This window comes from Peromyscus leucopus, chromosome 4, assembly GCF_004664715.2.
Source record: "Peromyscus leucopus breed LL Stock chromosome 4, UCI_PerLeu_2.1, whole genome shotgun sequence".
NCBI classification, from domain to species: domain Eukaryota; kingdom Metazoa; phylum Chordata; class Mammalia; order Rodentia; family Cricetidae; genus Peromyscus; species Peromyscus leucopus.
In genome coordinates this window covers 15,462,881-15,480,520 of record NC_051066.1, presented here as the reverse complement: position 1 = coordinate 15,480,520, position 17,640 = coordinate 15,462,881, and the positions used below count along the sequence as shown (strand labels likewise).

At 45.8% G+C, this 17,640-nt stretch overlaps 1 protein-coding gene and 1 long non-coding RNA gene across 2 annotated transcripts in view; one reads left to right on the top strand and one right to left on the bottom strand.

The window, feature by feature from the left end:
- Cacna1b (calcium voltage-gated channel subunit alpha1 B) overlaps nt 1-2,349 on the bottom strand; it is a 161,911-nt gene extending 159,562 nt beyond the window's left edge. Inside the window, exons 1-2 of the mRNA XM_028868647.2 lie at nt 1,932-2,349; nt 936-1,041 (exon numbers count right to left, since the gene is read on the bottom strand). Coding sequence (XP_028724480.1) covers nt 936-1,041; nt 1,932-2,215 — 390 coding nt within the window. The 5' untranslated portion in view covers nt 2,216-2,349. The remainder of the gene's footprint in view (nt 1-935; nt 1,042-1,931) is intronic.
- Nucleotides 2,350-2,458: 109 nt separating this feature from the next.
- Nucleotides 2,459-8,049, top strand: LOC119087750. Its single transcript, XR_005091224.1, has 3 exons — nt 2,459-3,063; nt 3,570-3,703; nt 8,008-8,049. It is a non-coding gene; the product is annotated as an uncharacterized LOC119087750 (long non-coding RNA).
- The last annotated feature ends 9,591 nt before the right edge of the window (nt 8,050-17,640 follow it).

Genomic DNA, 17,640 nt, shown 5'->3' with positions numbered 1-17,640 from the left:
CTGTCCTCCAGGAAGGTCCTCAACCCCAGGTGGCCATCCTAGACATACTCTGAGTTGGTTTGTCTTGGTGCCCACCTACCCAGAGCCACCTCCCCTTCCAAACTTCAGAAGAGAGAGGGAAGACCGGCCACCCCAGAGCTCAGGAGGTCCCGGGCTAAGCACTGCTTTATCTGAGCTGAAGTCAGGGAAGTAACAACCAGGATGGAGAAAGGACGGAGCAGCCTCTTCTCCTTAAAGACCTTAGTCCCCAGAGCCCTTCTGGCCCCCCTTCTCCTCCACACTGTGAAGTGCTACAGTCTCATAGTCATACCCTGCACGTGCTTAGCCCAGGTAAAAGGGCAGCAGGAGAGAGTTGTGGCTGTGTGCTCACCTGTGAAGTTGTGCTAGCCCCTCAAACCTCCAGAGTGCAGGAGGCTCGCCTCCAATCTTGCCTCCTGCTCCCTAAGAGTTCTAATCCTGGAGGTACCGGCCCCCTGATTCCAGGAGTGGACACCACTGGGTTCTAGGAAACTCTTAGCAGGGCACTAGAGGAAACTATGGGTTCAGAACATTTGGGAAGGAGTGCTTCCTTAGGGAGCATGGCAGGAAAGGTGGTCAGCTGGCCACGGGGCGACCCATAAAGCCTGATATTCTTGTTCTGTCTATGAGAAATGCCCTCCCTCATTCCAGGTCTAGAACTGGGCTCTTAAGCCAAGACCAGCATAGCATGCCCAACCATCTGTGGAGTAAGGATACCTAAAGACACAAGACACACCAGCTGGTGATTCCCTGGTCTTTCATCAGGCTCAACTGGCCACCCCGGTTTCCTGGCACTGGATGGGGAGTCAAAGGGCCCTCAGATGTAAGACTGGGCCCTGCCTGTCCAGCTTAGGCACATCAGACAACTTGCCACTACCCCCAGCTTTCGGCCCCCCAGACCCTCAGCCAGCACTTACCAGGCGTTCAGACATGGGAGTCTTGTCCCCATCAGGAAGGTGCTGCTCCAGGGCCAGAACAATGCAGTTGGCGATGATGGTGGCCAGGATCATGTATTCGAAGGGCGTGTGTGGGTTAAGGACTGGCTAGGAGGCGCTACGGAGGTAGTGAAGATGAGGACGGCGCAGTGCAGTAGCCAGGGCTGAGTACTGCTGGCCGACACCCACCTTCCCCGCTTCAAGGCTAGTCTTCTCAGCTCCCCGCCCTACTTCTGGGGGCAGCCAAGAGGCGGGGCCTCTGCAGTTGCCTAGCCCCTCCGCTAGTTCCGACGCCGTCAGCACCACGGACAGCTGCTTTGCCTAGCCCGCCAGCGCCACAGGGGAACCCTCCTGTAGCCCCCCAGAGCAGCAGAAGCGGGCCCTGCGCAGGCGCGCACCCTACCTAAAGACACAGCCACAAGTCTCTACACCCGCACGTGAACATAATGTACCACGAATGCCGAACACACGCACGCGCAGCACCGGCTCATGCGATGCCCGCACACAAACGCAGGCACCTGCAGTCAGCACGCGCACGGACCTGCATCCACTCCGCCCTCACACCTGCAAGCCTCAGATTCGCCCTCCCGTGTCCTCCAGGCCGGCCGCATGCTGTGTGACCCAACCTGGCTCCCCAAGACCAAGTGCACGAAGAGACAAACCCCAGGTCAGAAGGGGCTCCGCCCAGCGTGCACCCGGTCCGTCGTGGCCTCCACGACCACACACGCGCACACCCAAACCACGCACACACGCACTCGGAGACCGCCCCAGAGGCTCCGCCCCGCTCCTCCTCGCCGGGCCGTGGGGTCCGCGACGCGCCTCTCCCGGGTCGCACCCCCTCCCAGCACCAGAAAGATGGCCACTGGGCGCCTCCGCCCAGGCCCCAGCCGCCCCTCCCGGACCCGCCGCGCGGACACCGACGTCGCCCCTGCCCCTGACCTCCGCCGGTCCCCGCCCGGCCAGGCCCCCGTAGGATATGGCCACTCGGTGATGCGCTTAGCGTATTTGCGGACGACGTTGTCCTCGCTGAAGACGAAGAGCGAACGGTTGACGGTGAAGCAGTTCTGCTTGACTGGGATGGGGTTGTACAGGGCCATGGTCCGGGCGCGCTGCGCGATGGACTGCTTGTACAGGACCCGCTGGCCCGGCGGCAGACCTCCCTGGCCCGGGCCACCCGCCCCGCCGGCCCCGCCGCCCCGAGCCCGCTCCCCGCCGCCGGTGCCCCCATAGCGGCCACTCAGCTCGTCCCCGAAGCGGACCATGGCTCCTGGGCGCCGCGAGCATCCCCGGCTCCGCGGCCCGGCACCGAGGGCGCGGCGCGCCAGGGGCTCCTAGCCGAGCCGCAGCGAGCCGCCTGGACCTCGCCCGCCAGCTGCTACCGCACCCGAGCCGCGGCCCTACGCCACGCCCTATAAGGGGTCGGTCACGCGGCCGCGCCTAGCCAATCCGCGTCGGTCCCACCCCCGGACCCTCCAGACCCCGCCCCCGCGGCCGCCCCCGCCGGAGTCCGCGGCGGTCCTCGGGGAACGCCGAGTTGCGTGTCCCCAGCTCGAGGCAGCGTGAGCCTCTGCGTGCCCCCGGGGCGCCGCCCAAAGCCTTCGCTGCCTCTGGTTCCCCAGCTCAGCGGCCTGAGAGGTCCCCGGGTGCCCTCGCGCTCCTCGACCCCGAACAGACCCTCCCCCGTGGGGAGATGTCCGTGGCATCCAGAAGCGGCAGCCTAGCTTCCCGTTGGCGTCCACACCCCTGTCCTGCGGAGGCCATGTCGTCAGCCACTCCCTCTCGCTGCTGGCCATCGGATGCTGAGGCTATCGTCGCCCCTCCATTTTTTTTGATATCCTTACATGCCCTACTTTGAAATCCCTGGCCCCTGAAGGTTTCGCAGTGGACCCTGTCAAGAGTTCCATCTGCGGTTTTTCATATACCGGACTCTGAGACGCTCCACGATCTCAGTTCAGACAGTCCTTGTTCTGCCATTCATTCTATAAACATTCAGACAGAGCCTTCGTGGTGCACCTGTTTGCCACGCCCAGGATCCACCTTCACCGAGCTGACATTTTTCTACCAAAGATAGAAACATCTATATAGCACTTAATAGGTGATAGCAAACACGGTGAGTACACAGGATGGCTGGTGGGTCTTAACAGCGTTGGCATTAACCCCTTCCCAAATCACACTTGAGTGGCAGAGGAAGAGAAAGGGTCCTCTTCACCCTTGCAGAAAATAAACAAAGGCGGGTCACAGAGCCACAGCCCCGTGGAAGAGTGGAAGGTGGGGGTCTCTCTGCCCTGCTATTGCTTGGATCTGAGATGTTGCCCCAAATCTCGTGTGTTGGGTTTGGTCCCCATTGCAGCAGTAATCAGAAGCGAGGGCTTTGGGATCACGAGAGGGCTCTGACCTCATGAATGGATTAATCCGTTGATGGATTCATAAAGTAATGGGCTGCTGGGAGGCTGTGAAAAGCAGAGATGTGACCTAGCTGAAGGGAGTGGACTGTTGAGGGGCATGCTACCGGGGTGGGGGTGGGGGCCGTATGGGTCGACAGTCCTTTCTGTGTGTCTCATTCTTCTACCTCCCTCCCTCCCTCCTCTCTACTTCACCTTTTCTGGCATGATACAGGCTCAAACAGTGGTGACGCAGAAACCATGGACTGAAACGTCTGAAACTGTGAGCGATAATACACCCTTCCTCCTCTAAGCTGCTCTTAGTGAATGAAAGCTGATCCACACGTGCCTCCAGCGTGCTCCTGGGAGGTGAGGTGTGCAAATCCAGACCTAGCAGAGGACACTGCCAGGGCAGTCCACTGCTGGAAGTGGGATGGATGCTCTCCTTGTGGGCATCTGACACATTCCAAAGGATCCCACTGGCTGCACAAGAACACAGACGGCAGGACACAGCACATGGGGACTTAGGAAGGAGAGGCAGGCAGCAGCTTATAAGAAACAGTTTTAACTTCACGTAATGAAAAGTTGGCTCTAGGACCATTGTCTTCACCCCCCTTCTTTCCACGATCACTGTATACTCCCTTTGTCTTCACGCTTGTTACCTTGTGACTCAAGGGCTGCCATGCTATTACACCTTTACCATATCAAGCAAGGGAAGGAAGGTATAAAGGTACCTATTTTTAAAATCAGTTTATTATATCCTTTTATAATGAAGGAAAGATTTTGTCCAGAACTCTTAAACTTTTGATTTTTTTTCACTTTAAAACATTTATTTACTCTAAGCTTTCTTTTTGATGGGCTGTGGAGATAGCTCCGAGGTTAAGAGCACTGGCTGTTCTTCTAGAGGATGGGGGTTGAATTCCCAGCACCTACATGGCAGCTCATGCTGTCTATAACTCCAGTCACAGGGCATCCAATGCCTTCTAGCCTCCAAGGGCACTGAATGAAAATAGTACAACAAACAAACATTCAGACAAATACTCATACAATGAAATAAAAATAAAATCTCAAAAAATTAAAATTTTAAAATATTTTTGAGGTTGGATGTGATGGACACATCCTTTAATCTAGACACTTAGGTGGCAGAGGCAGTTTTATCTTTGTGAGTTTAAGTCCAGCCTCATCTATGTTCAAGTTCAACCTTGTCTACACAGCAAGTTCCAAACCAACCAGACCTATATAGTGAGACTCTGTTCAAAAAATAATAATAATTTTGTTTTTAATTATACGTGTAACACTGTCTGCATATGGGTGTGTGTGGATCTTACGGCCCTGGATCTAGACAGGTGGTTATAAACAATCTACCGTAGATACTCCACTGTGGGTATTTGCCAGTCCATTTATTTACTTCCCCACATCACCAATTTCCTATCTCTCCAGGAAAGCTAAACACCACTGAGTAGCTGGCATTATTGGTGTTGTATAATAGTTTCCTCCAGATTGAAACATTCTTTCCTTCAGAGAAGTGTGGTCGGACTTTTTTGTCAGGTCATTTGGCTCCCCAGTAATGACAAGAAGACTTATTATTAATTATGAAACGTTGACCAATAGCTTAGGCTTGCTTTTAGCTACCTCTTATAACTTAAATTAACCCATTTCTATTAATCTATGTGGTGCCCCAAGGCTTATTTACCTCATCTATGTACTGTCTATCCTGCTTTCCTGCCTCCTCAATGTCTCCTCACATCTCTACCCTATCCTGAGCCTGGAAATCCTGCCTAGCTATTGGCCATTCAACTTTTTTATTAAACCAATCCAAGTGACACATCTTCACAGTGTACAAAAACATTATCCCACAATATTTCCCTCCTTTTGTCTAAGTAAAAAAGGAAATGTTTTAACTCTAACACAATAAAACTATATATAGGTAGATGGATTTTTCTTTGGGCAGCCAGCTCCAAAATAATGACATGGAGATTTCTTGTTAATTATAGCTCAGTCTTAATTTAGGTTTGTTTCTAATTAGTTCTTAGAACTTAAATTAATGCATATTTTTTAAATCGACGTTCACTTGTGTGGCTGAATACCTCATCTCTCTGTTCTGCCCATCTTGCTTCCTCTGAGCTGACTGGCAACTCCGCCTTTCTTCTTCCCAAAGTCCTCTCTGTTCCTGAAAGTCCCACCTAACCTCTTCCTGCCTAGCTATTGGCCATTCAGCTCTTTATTAAACCAATCAGAAGGTGCCTTGGCAAAAGACACATCTTCACGGTGTAAACAAATATTCCTCAACATTAAAACAGAGTTTGTTTGTTTGGGTTTTTGGTTGTTTTTTTTTTTTTTTTTTTTTTTTTTTGAGACAGGGTTTCTCCATGTGGTTTTGGAGTCTGTCCTGGATCTCACTCTGTAGACCAGGCTGGCCTCCAACTCAGAGAGATCCACCTGCCTCTGCCTCCCAAGTGCTGATATTAAAGGCAGGCACCACCGCTAGCCGGCAAGAGAAGATTCTATTAACTACATAGAATATAAGATAGGTTTACAAAAAATTTAGCCACAGAAAATACAAATCAGGAGAGATCAATTGTAAACACTTGATAATTTTCAAGAATTGTTGGGAGATATTAACTGGCTACAGTCCACAATTGGATTGACAACTCAAGAACTAGGTAATTTATTTCAAACCTTACAAGGTGATAAAGACTTAAATAATACAAGAAAATTATCAACTGAGGCTGAGAAAGAATTGGCATTGGTAGAAAAGAAATTACAGGATGCACATGTGGATCAGTTGGATCCAGAGCTTGATTGTATTCTGGTTATTTTACCTTCTACACATTTTCCTACAGAAATTCTTATGCAGAGAGAAGATAATGTTCTGGAATGGATATTTTTGCCACACAAACAGTAAAAAATTAAAGACCTATGTAGAAAATGTTTCTGAATTGATTCTAAAAGGAAAATTAAGACTTTGTTGATTAATAGGAATAGACCCAGTAGAAGTTGTGGTACTTGTACGGATACTGAAATTTACTCATTATAGACAGAAAATGAACATTGGCAAAAAGCTTGAAGTAATTTGTTAAGAGATTCGCAACAAATATCCCAAAAGCAAGAATATTCAGTTTACAAAGAGAACTAATTTGATCCTTACATTGTATGATGAACACCAATTTATGGAGACCCTACATTCTATACTGATGTAAATAAATCAGGAAATGTAGAAATTTAAGTAAAGTGGCTCAAAGTCCTTATGATTCTGTTCAAAAGTCAGAATGATATGTTATTCTCATGGTATTGTTAGATTTCTCAAAACCTCTTTTGTTTTTGTTTTTGTTTTTGTTTTTGTTTTTGTTTTTCGAGACAGGGTTTCTCTGTGTAGCTTTGCGCCTTTCCTGGAACTCACTTGGTAGCCCAGGCTGGCCTCGAACTCACAGAGATCCGCCTGCCTCTGCCTCCCGAGTGCTGGGATTAAAGGCGTGCGCCACCACTGCCCGGCTCAAAACCTCTTAATATAGTTACTGACTCTCAATATGCAGAAAGAGTTGTATTATATATTTAAATAGCTGAACTTATTTCAGATGATTCAGAATTAGCTTTGTTATTTATTCAATTACAAGAAATAATCAGAAATAGAAATCATCCTTTGTATATAACACATATCAGATCCCATACGGGTCTACCACAAGGTAATGATGAAATTAATCAGCTATTGGTAGGAAATGTGCTAGAAGCCTCAGAATTTCATAAAAAACACTGTGTTAATAGCAAAGGTTGAAGAAAGATTTTTCTATCACTTGACAACAAGCCAAGGAAATTATGAAGAAATGTCTTACTTGTTCTTTGTGTAACCAAACTTCACTACCTGTATGAAGTAGCCCAAAGGGTTCTCAAAGAAATGAAATTTGGCAAATGGATGTGTTTCATTTTGCAGAGTTTGGAAAATAAAAATATGTATACCATACCATAGATACATATTCAGGATTTCAATGGGCAACTGCTTGAGTTCTGAAAAGGCTGATTCTTAATCACACATTTGTTAGAAGTTATGGTCATTATGTGGATACCTGCACAAATTAAGACTGACAATGTTCCCGCATATGTCTCTAGTAAAATGAACAGTTTTTTGCATGTTACAACATAAAGTATATTCCAGGTATACTACATGATCCTAAGGACAAGCAGTTGTAGAAAGATCTAATTGAACTTTAAAAGATATACTTAATAAACAGAAAGGGGTAATAAAGATCCCCAGAGATAGATTGCACAATGCTTTATTAACTTTAAATTTTTTAAATGCTAATGAGAAAGGAATGACAGCTTTGGAGAGACACTGCATAGTAGAAAAAAACTGCTGAATTAAGTCAGCCTGTGAACTTTAAAGATGTGTTGACCTCAGAATGGAAACCAGGATATGTGCTATGTTGGGGAAGAGGTTTTGATTTTGTTTCCACAGGAGAAGAAAAGCTATGGATACTATCAAAATTTATAAAGATTAGATTCAAACAGGAGAACCCTCTTGATTAGAAGAGTCAATAGTTCATCAAACAGTGTGGCCATTCAAACTAAACTAACATATAAGACTACCAAATGCCTTTCATTTGATTATATGTAACTTACCAAAAAGGGAACCTCCTCAAAATTGGGGTTGGAGCAGAGTTTTGTGTTTGTCTTTCCAGGAGAATGAAGCATCCAACTAAGGAATCTGAAGACGACTGGACAAATGAGACATCTGAAGAAAGAGGATGAATCATCCAGAGAAAATGTCCCATGATAAAGAGTAAATTGGCCTAATGATATAGCACATTTCCAACAGGATAAAATATTATAAATCTTCCCAAATGTTTGTTTCTGCTGTTCTCTACAGACATATAAGGCATATGGTCTTTTTATAGTCCCAGTTCAATTGAAAATTAAAGCTGGCTTTGGGGTTGGAGCATGGCTCTCTCCTTCTCTAAACCCAAACATGTCTGTTAAAGGAAAATCCAAAATCTCTGTCTCATGTGAGAAGAGCCACCTGGTATGGGACAGAAGAAAAATCAAAATTAAAGGATTATTTTATTGCTACTAATCTCATAATCCTTTAGTTTTGATTCTTTAAAACTTTTCTTAAGGTATAAATATTATCTCAAAAATTTATAAGATTAATATATACATATATTAATATATGCAGTCAAAAGTTTTCTCTGGTCCCACCAAGCCCCTACAGTCCTGTGGCCCGCTTATAAAATAATCACTCAGAAGCTTATATTAATTAAACTGCCCAGCCATTAGCTCAGGCTTATTGCTGACTAGCTCTTACACTTAAATGAACCCATAATTCTTATCTGTGTTTAGCCACATGGCTTGGTACCTTTTCTCAGTTCTGCCTTGTCATCTTGCTTCCTATGTGTCTGGCTAGAGACTCCTGACTCAGCCTTCCTTTTCCCAGAACTCTCCTAGTCTGCTTATCTCACCTATACTTCCTGCCTGGCTACTGGCCAATCAGCATTTTATTAAACCAGTGTACAAGAGCATTATCCCACAACATATATATTTAAACTTTCTGTCATGACATTAATGGTCATATAGAGTACATATAGAACAAATTCTAGAAAAAAGCTTCATTTAGCTTCCTGTACATAATTTCAGGCTTGAGTCTGAATCAGGTAACTAGGAATTAAGTTTGTGTACCACAGATGTACTTAACAAATTGTGATTCTTTAACCTCTCCAAGCATATGACATTTAAAATGTTTAAGTTGGGGGCTGGTAAGATGGCTAAGTGGTTAAGAGCACTGGTTGCTCTTCCAGAGGTCCTGAGTTCAATTCCCAACAACTACATGGTGGCTCACAACCATCTATAATGAGATCTGATGCCCTCTTCTGGCATGCAGGCATACATGCAGACAGAACACTCATAAATAAATAAATAAATAAATAAATAAATAAATAAATAAATAAATAAATAAATAAAAATATTTACGTTTTCTCACTAAAGTGTAACCATTCCCAACAGTGACTTTTAAAGTCTCCAGAAGGATGATGGAACCCCACAACAACAATTCCACCTGGATTGCGGTAATGCCACTAAGCTGATAAACACCACCCAAAGATCAGCTTTGGACTGCAAACTGCTCAGGACAATTTTTAGACAGCTAGCTGAGATGATCCAGGCTCATGCACTGCTCCAGCCAGGACTTCAGATAAGCCCTATACTTTCCCATCACACAGAGACTGCAACAGATGATGCAGCTAGCTCTCCCAGACTTAACCATTACCTCCATTTTCTCAGGATCCCCTAGAGATGCCATCACCCTCTCAGACAGCAGGAAGCAGTCTAGAGAACATGATGTCCACATTTCCAAGAGATGGGGTGAGTGGTTTTTGGTCATTCAGTGACCAAAATTGTTTATCATAATATAGGGGGATTTGTTACAAGTTGTTATTGGTAATGGTCAGGAAAAAAAGCTGAACAAAGGAGATCAGATTTAGGATCTCATTCTGAAAAGAAAAATGGGGAAATGATAGATAAAAGAGTAGATAATTGACTCTACTTTTAAACTAAAAAAGTAACTACCAGTCTTAAATACTTTACAATGGTATAGATTTTTGTATATTGAAACAAATTTAAGGTTATTTTTGTTATACTGTATATATGTTTATACTCTTGTTTAAGGAATTTTTGTATATTGATACAAATGTAAGGTTGTTTTTGTTAGAACATACTGTACATACATTTCTACTCTTTTTTTTTTGGGGGGGGAGCTCGAGACAGGGTTTCTCAATGTAGTTTTGGTGCCTCTCCTGAATCTCACTCTGTAGACCAGGCTGGCCTCAAACTCACAGAGATCTGCCTGCCTCTGTCTCCCGAGTGCTGGGATTAAAGGCGTGAACCACTGCCACCTGGCTTACATTTCTACTCTTGTTTAAGGTATTGTACCCTATGCAGCTCATTTTAAAATGTAATGTAGAGTTGTAGTCCTTAAAGGCTATTATTACAAACTCTTTAAGATAATTAAGACAGCTGGGCAGTGGTGGCACATCCCTTTAATCCCAGCACTCAGTAGACAGAGTCAGGTGGCTCTCTGTGAATTTGAAGGCAGCCTGGGCTACAGAATGTGGTGATATTTTATTTGTGCTGAAATGTGGTGATATTTTATTTGTGCTTTAACAAATAAAGTTTTCCTGGAGATCAGAGGAAATAGCAAGCCATTTTAGGTAAACACAAAAGTCAGGCAGCACACACACTTAATCCTATCACTTAGCGGGCAGGGTCTCTGTGTATTCAAGGCCACACTGGGGAACAGAGCCAAGCTTGGTGATACATGCTCTTAATCCTAGTACCAACCATAGAGACCTGGAAGTTTGTACCGACAGACAGTGACAAGGAAGTGAGGTAGCTGGGCTAAGAGCCAAAGAGAGGGCAGAACAGCAAGGCAATAAAGGCACAGGTAGACAGGAAGTAGCTCACTTTGGAAGTAGCAGAGTTGGTGAGTTAAGGTTGGCTGGTGGCTTCTCTGATCTCTAAGGCTTTCACTCCTATATTCGGCTCCATGTTTTTTATTTAATAAGACCATTTAGAAATAGAGCAAGTTCCAGGACAGGCACCAGAAACCTGTCTCCGAAAGAAAAAAAGAAAAGATAATTAAGACATGTAAGTTAGTAGTTAGTCATCTATAACAATCAGATTTGTGGCCATGTTAGGTATGTTTTTAAGGTCAAACAGAGATCTATTTGAAATAGACAGGTGGTCTTCAAACACTTCAGAGATCTAGAGAATATGGCATTAAGATGTTTCAATAACATAAGGCTTTTTATGACAATGAGACACATCTGCTCCTGGCAGCACCAATCTACTTCAGAGAAGATGATGGACATCAAAGCACCTCCACATAGAGTTTGCTTTAATTGTGGCAAAGTTAGCCACTGGACAAGAAACTGCCCTTGCCTTGATTGCTGACAATGTGCTGTACAAATTGAACAAGCAGGACACAAAAGAAGGCAACTGCCAAACTTTGCCAAGACAAGGCAGGACAGCCCTTCAAAATTTCTGCTTCACAGAAAAGTCTGTCAGATATTCTAGGCCCATAGGCCAAAGACAGATGCCCCAACCTTGCAGGGGAACCTTGGGTGACTATCCAGGCAGCCCACTGTTTCTGTCATTTCTATAGTTTGGAAGTTGCTTGCACTGCACTTTCTGTTTGTGGGTGACATTATATCCTTCTCAGGTCTCTGATGGAGTTGAAGACTAGATAGTTATAGTTACAGTTTTCCTTGTTACCAAATTCAGAAAAGAATCTCACAAAAGAGGTATAAAGTATATAAGGTTGAGAGACATAAAAGTCTAGATTGTTTATCTAAGAAAAAATTTTGAGGCCTAAAAAAGATAATTTTGGGTTGGTAATACAAGTCAGGATAGAAAGTGAATTAGGTACAAAACTTTGGACTCACTAAGATACAATAGATAAAACAGTACTTTCTGTGATTTGCCAAATACAAATGGACTGGATATTGTAAATGTAATCCTTACCTGATAATTGTTCTCATTGTATATAGTTTTACTATGTTAGAGTTAAAACCCTTCCTTTTTATTTAGACAATACCTGATAATTGTCCTCATTGTATATAGTTTTACTGTGTTAGAGTTAAAAACCTTTCTCTTTTATTTAGACAAAAATGAGGAAATGTTGCAAAATTGTTTATACTGTGAAGATGAGTCTTTACCAAGGTGCCTTTCTGATTAGTTTAATAAAGAGCTGAATGGCCAATAGCTAGGCAGGAAGAGGTTAGGTAGGACTTCTAGGGACAGAGAAAACTCTGGGAAGAAGAAAAGCAGAGTCGACAGCCAGCACAGAGAAGGAAGATGGACAATACAGATGAGGTATTGAGCCACACACCTGAATGTAGATTTAAAAACATGGGTTCATTTACGTTACAAGAACTAGTTAGGAACAAATCTAAGCTAAGGCCAAGCTTTCATAATTAATAATAAGTCTCCCTGTCATTATTTGTGAACTGGTGGCCCAAAGGAAAATCCATCTACACTCTTTAAGCAGGAGGGTAAACAACTCAAAATAGCTGCAGGAAGTCCCTGAATCTGACCAAATGGACTAGGTCCTCCCTGTCTGAGTAAGCAATAAAGACCGCTGAGAGTTGCGCTCAGACTAGCCAAGTTGCAAAGATGATAGACGACCAGATACTCGGAAGAAGAACCGGCTGAGCTGCCTGGAGAGGTTTACACCACTGTCCTTGGAAAGGACACTCTCCAACCTGTTGAGCTGCCTACTGGCTGTGCAGAGTGCTCCAGGTTTCCCAGCTTTGTGAGCTGTTGCCCATGCTGATGTGGACCTTGGCAATGCAGTTATCTTTGAGTCATTTCTGTTCCTGTAAGTAACCCCTCACCTATACATTTGTAAGTAACCTGAATAAAACTCACTGGTTCACCAAGTTGGACTGTGGTGGAATCCATACTTTGGTCTGTCATGGGATCCCAAGTTGAGGTGAATAGATGTGTGTGTTGCATCTCCCCACAAAAGTTTTGTCACACAGCATGTGGGAAACTACAACCTTGGTCACCTCATTGTGAGCTCTCACTTTCCTAGTTAAACTCTTAAATTTCACTGGGCAGACAGAACGGCCACCATCCCCAGAGCTTCCCTACAGCTGTACCACACAAAATCAGGATTGGTTTCTTCCTCTGAATAGTAAAAGAGAAGACTGAAGGGGTGTGGGGTGGCCAACTGCCCTGTTGCAGAGAGAAACAGGCTAGTCGATGGCTTTGACGGCCACCAACACTGAGTGGCATGGTTTGAATAATAGAAAAGGCTATGACTTGCTGGGTAGTGGTGGTGCACACCTTTCATCCCAGCACTCAGGAGGCAGGGGCAGGGCAGATCTCTGTGAGTTGAAGGCCACCCTGGTCTACAGAGTGAGTTCCAGGATAGCCAGGACTACACAGAAGAACCCTGTCTTGAGGGGAAAAAAGAAAAGGCTGTGACAGGTCCAGAGCCAACTGAACTGTGGACATGTTGACTATTCTAGCAAAAGAAAAGGAAACTGAGACTCTTGGCTTTGGACCTGAGGGATGATGTGGGTAGTTGTGCTCTTTAATGAAACAGAGAAGAGCCTGTTCATCACAGGGTATTTGGCACAGATGTCAAAAGAGGTCCACACGGCAGGTCATAGCTAGGGCTGTCCCTCATACCTATCCTAAGGCCTCTTCCTCTCTACCACACTGCCCTGCTTCAATGGCTAGTGAAAGCGCCAGCAGGCACCCGAGGAAAGAACGGGGTAAAGGCAGGACACACATACACACACCCCAAGGCCTGGTCCACCAGGCAGCACCCACTCTGTGTCCTGTCTCTCCCTCTGGCTCTTGCTCCCTCTTGTTTCTGCACCCTGTGGGCACAATGCACAGATGCTCCCATGAGGCTTCACTGTACCATACACACAGCTTGGTAGGTTGTACCTTCTACTATGTCAACCTGCCTCAGAGTCACCATTACCAAGGGAGTAAGGGAGACAGATAAGAGTCGAGCACATAGTAGGCAAGGAGGAACACCAAGACTTCCTAAGCCAAGAATGGACTTATGTTCTGCTTCCCAGAGACATGTGGACAGACATGCAGCCCTGGAGGAGGAAATCAGAGTAACTGTCACCTCCATAAAGTAGGTGTTACAGAGAAGTAGGAAACGGCCTCATTCGAGGAGCCACGGGACACCAGTCACCATGTCATACTTAAACAGGTGTAGATAACGTCTTTGTGGAGGAGGTACTTGTAGCACCACAGACAGTTCTTCCTAAGCAGAAGCACCCACACCAGGGTAGATAGCTTGTCCAGTGAAGAAGTGACCACAGTGGGTGTAGACAGCTTATTCAGTGAGGAATTGCCCAGAGCGGGTCTGTAAATAGCTTGTCCAGTGAGGACGTGCATGCGGGAGTGTAGACAGCTTAGGGGTATAGACAGTTTATTCAGTGAGGAGGTGTATGCAGCAGCTGTACATGGCTACAGTGGGGCACATGCGTGTGTGTAATTGTCAGAGAAGGGTTAATGTTGGGTATCTTTCCTCAGTTGCTCTCTATGGTTTTTATTTTTTGAGTCAAGGTCTCTCACTGAACCCTGTCTAGGTAGCCAGGCAGGCTAGCCAGTGAGCTTCAGGAATCCACCAGGAGTTTGAGGTTTTTGTCGTTGGTTTTTCCTTAGTGATAAGCAGTGTCCTTGGACTTGTGCACTAATGACTGATTCATAATAGAGGAAAGCTGCTGATGCAGGGGGATGCTGTGGTGCCAGGTCTAGATAGGAGACTTGGTATTCGGGAAATCCTGCTCCGGTGGAATAGAGGCCAAGCCCAGGCTGCTTGTGCGGCTTGGGTCGTAGATTAACTGGGAAAGCCAAAGACTTTGTCTTGATTGTTCTATCTCAGGATGGGTGCATGTGGGAGTTTGAGTGTAATTGGCCCCCATAAGCTCGTAGGGAGTGGCACTAGTAGGTGTGGCCTTGTTGGACTGGGTATGGCCTTGTTGGAGGAAGTGTGTCACTGTGGGGGTGGGCTTTGAGGTCCTATATATGCTCAAGCCATGCCCAGTGTCTCAGACCACTTTATATTGCCTGTGAGTCAAGATAAAGGACTCTCAGCTCCTTCTCCAGCACCATGTCTGCCTGCATGCCACCATGTCTCACCATGATGATAATGGACTAAACCTCTGAAAATGTAAGCCACCCCAATTAAATGTTTTTCCTTTATAAGAGTTGCTGTGGTCATGGTGTCTCTTCACAGAAATAGAAACTCTAACTAAGACAGCATGATAGGTGCTGGTCAGCCATGAGAAGAATGGGTTTTTCAATGGTTATCCAAGGACATCCTAGGAGCTCTCGCTACAGAAATGTCGGGGAATGGGATGGAGGCTGGGAAAGAATGACCAAGAGAACTGTTACTTGCCTCGATAAGCCTGTTCCACCTCCCAGAACCTGCATGGCACTCAACAGTCCTACCCTTTCCTCCACTTTTGGACACAGATTCTTGCTGTATGGAACCCCACTCAACCCTGCCCCCTCAGCTTCCTGAGTGCTGGGATGACAGGCCTAGGTCACCATGCCAGGCACCACTTGGCTTCTGACTTCTCCCACTCCAGCACCTCTGGCTCTGTCCCTCCTCATATCTGCCTACCTTACCCCCAAATGCTCACATTCCCAGGGTCATACCTTCTAGGTCCCAGCTGCTGACAGTCCTGCACTGCAGACTGGTGTCATTCACATCTCCCAGGAAGACCCTACAGTCCCTGGGTTGCTGACTTCCCTGTGCCTGGTGATTATAACCACGCTCTGACAACGTCCAAGGACAGGTCCCTGCTACTCTCAGTGGGAAATGGGTATCACATGGCCTCTGCATTACCCTGGCAAGCCCCCTCTTTCTTTCTTTGTCTTTGATGTCTGCTAGGTAAAGCCTCCCTCTGTTACGGTGTCATCCTCCTGGCTATACAGAGGAACAAGAACTTTTTCTTTTGAGTGTGACCAGCATTTACCTTAAAAGTGAGAGACATGACCAGTGGTTGCATGGACAAGGCAGAGGAGCCCAGTCTCCCGTCTGGTCCCCACCTCCCTACTTCTGCAGCCCTGAGCCTGCTCAAAGCCATGACAGCGCTCAGCCTTTATGCTCGCTGAGCTGTAACCCTGGGAAACACACGAACACAGATTCGAGTGTCCCGCACTTCGGCATGAATCATTTGTGGTTGCCACATGTATTCGTCTGTCGTATGAGCATTCATTCTTCACCTACGTACTGGAATATTTCTTGCTGATGTGGTTCTCCTGGTGTGAGGCAGGAACCTGCTGATCCAGCCCCAGGGGAGAAGTTGTAGCCATAGCACATGCTCCGTGACCCCAGGAGATGCTGCTAATACTGCCACAACATGGGTAGCACCCACAGCATAGTATTTCACATCCCCCTGAGATTCCTGTGACGTCAGCTATAATTTTGCCAGTCTGGTCGGTATTTCAAGTATCATGCTTTGGTGTTAATCTACATTTCTCTAATTTCTAATGAAGCCGAGGATGTATTCACAGTTGTTACCGTTTCCGTTTTTCTCTCTGTCAAAGGGCTGTTCAAATTTTTCATTCACTTCTCAGCGGAGTTTTCTCTCCCAAGTAAGTCCTCTGCTGCAAGTGTATGGTCACAGTATCTTCCCTTACTCTGACTTCTCTCGTGCTGTTTTGTGATTCTTTTAATGTGGAGGTTTACAGCTTTCATAGCTGTAACACAGCCTAAACATATTGTACTGGTTATGCTTCTTGTTGATGTGGCCACGTAGGAGATGAAGGGTGTACTCTGACTAATGACATTAGGAGTTCAGTCCGTCATGGATACAAAGACAAGTCAGCCAGAAAGGCTTACAGCTGTGGCAACAGGAATACGAAAGGTCAGCAAGCAGAGGAAAGGGATGGCAGCACTGGCTTTCTTATTCCCTTTGTTCGGTCCAGGACAGCAGCCCAGATACTGCCCACAGTCAAGGCAGTTCATCTCCCCTCCGTTAATCTCCTCTGGAAATGCCTTCACAGACACACCCCAAGTTATGCTGTCATTAATGCTTTAAGTGCTTTGTTTGTTTGTTTTGTTTTGTTTCGTTTTGTTTTTTGTTTTTTTTGTTTTTTTTTTTTTCCGAGATAGAGTCTCTCTGTGTAGCCCTGGTTGTCCTGACACTTGCTTTGTAGACCAGGCTGGCCTCGTACTCAGAGATCCTCCTACCTTTGCCTCCCAAGTGCTAGAATTAAAGGAATGCACCACCATGCCCAGCTTCTTATGTACTTCTTAGTTTAATGAAGTTAAAACCTGAAATTAGCTACCACAGTCTACATCAACTTGACCCCAAACACGTCACTTCAAATCGTAACACTGCATCCATGACCCTTGAAGTATCATGATCACTTCGATATGGGTGTATCTGCAAGCTCTACTACCAGCAGAGAAAGGAACCTCTCGAGAGGCAAGAAGGAAACTCGGTTCAGCGTGATTTACTTGGACAGGTTCAAACTTCTGTAATGTGACCCCAAGCAATTTTATTGTAAGCATATTTAAGCACAGTACAATCTGGGGGTGAAGGGGGGCGCAAGTTTCCTGGTATAATACAATCCCTGCTGCACAAGGAGGCATAATTACATTGAAACTCAACTCAAAGTACATGTCACTTCTTCCATGAAGATGGGTTCTAGAGATAGGCTACATGTATTAGCTTAAGGGCGTAGGGGAGGATCTGATATGGTCTTGGTCACACAGATAGCACTGGGCTATTAGCCACCTTCAGTCCTGGTTGTGGGAGCTTGGGAGAACCCCTGGC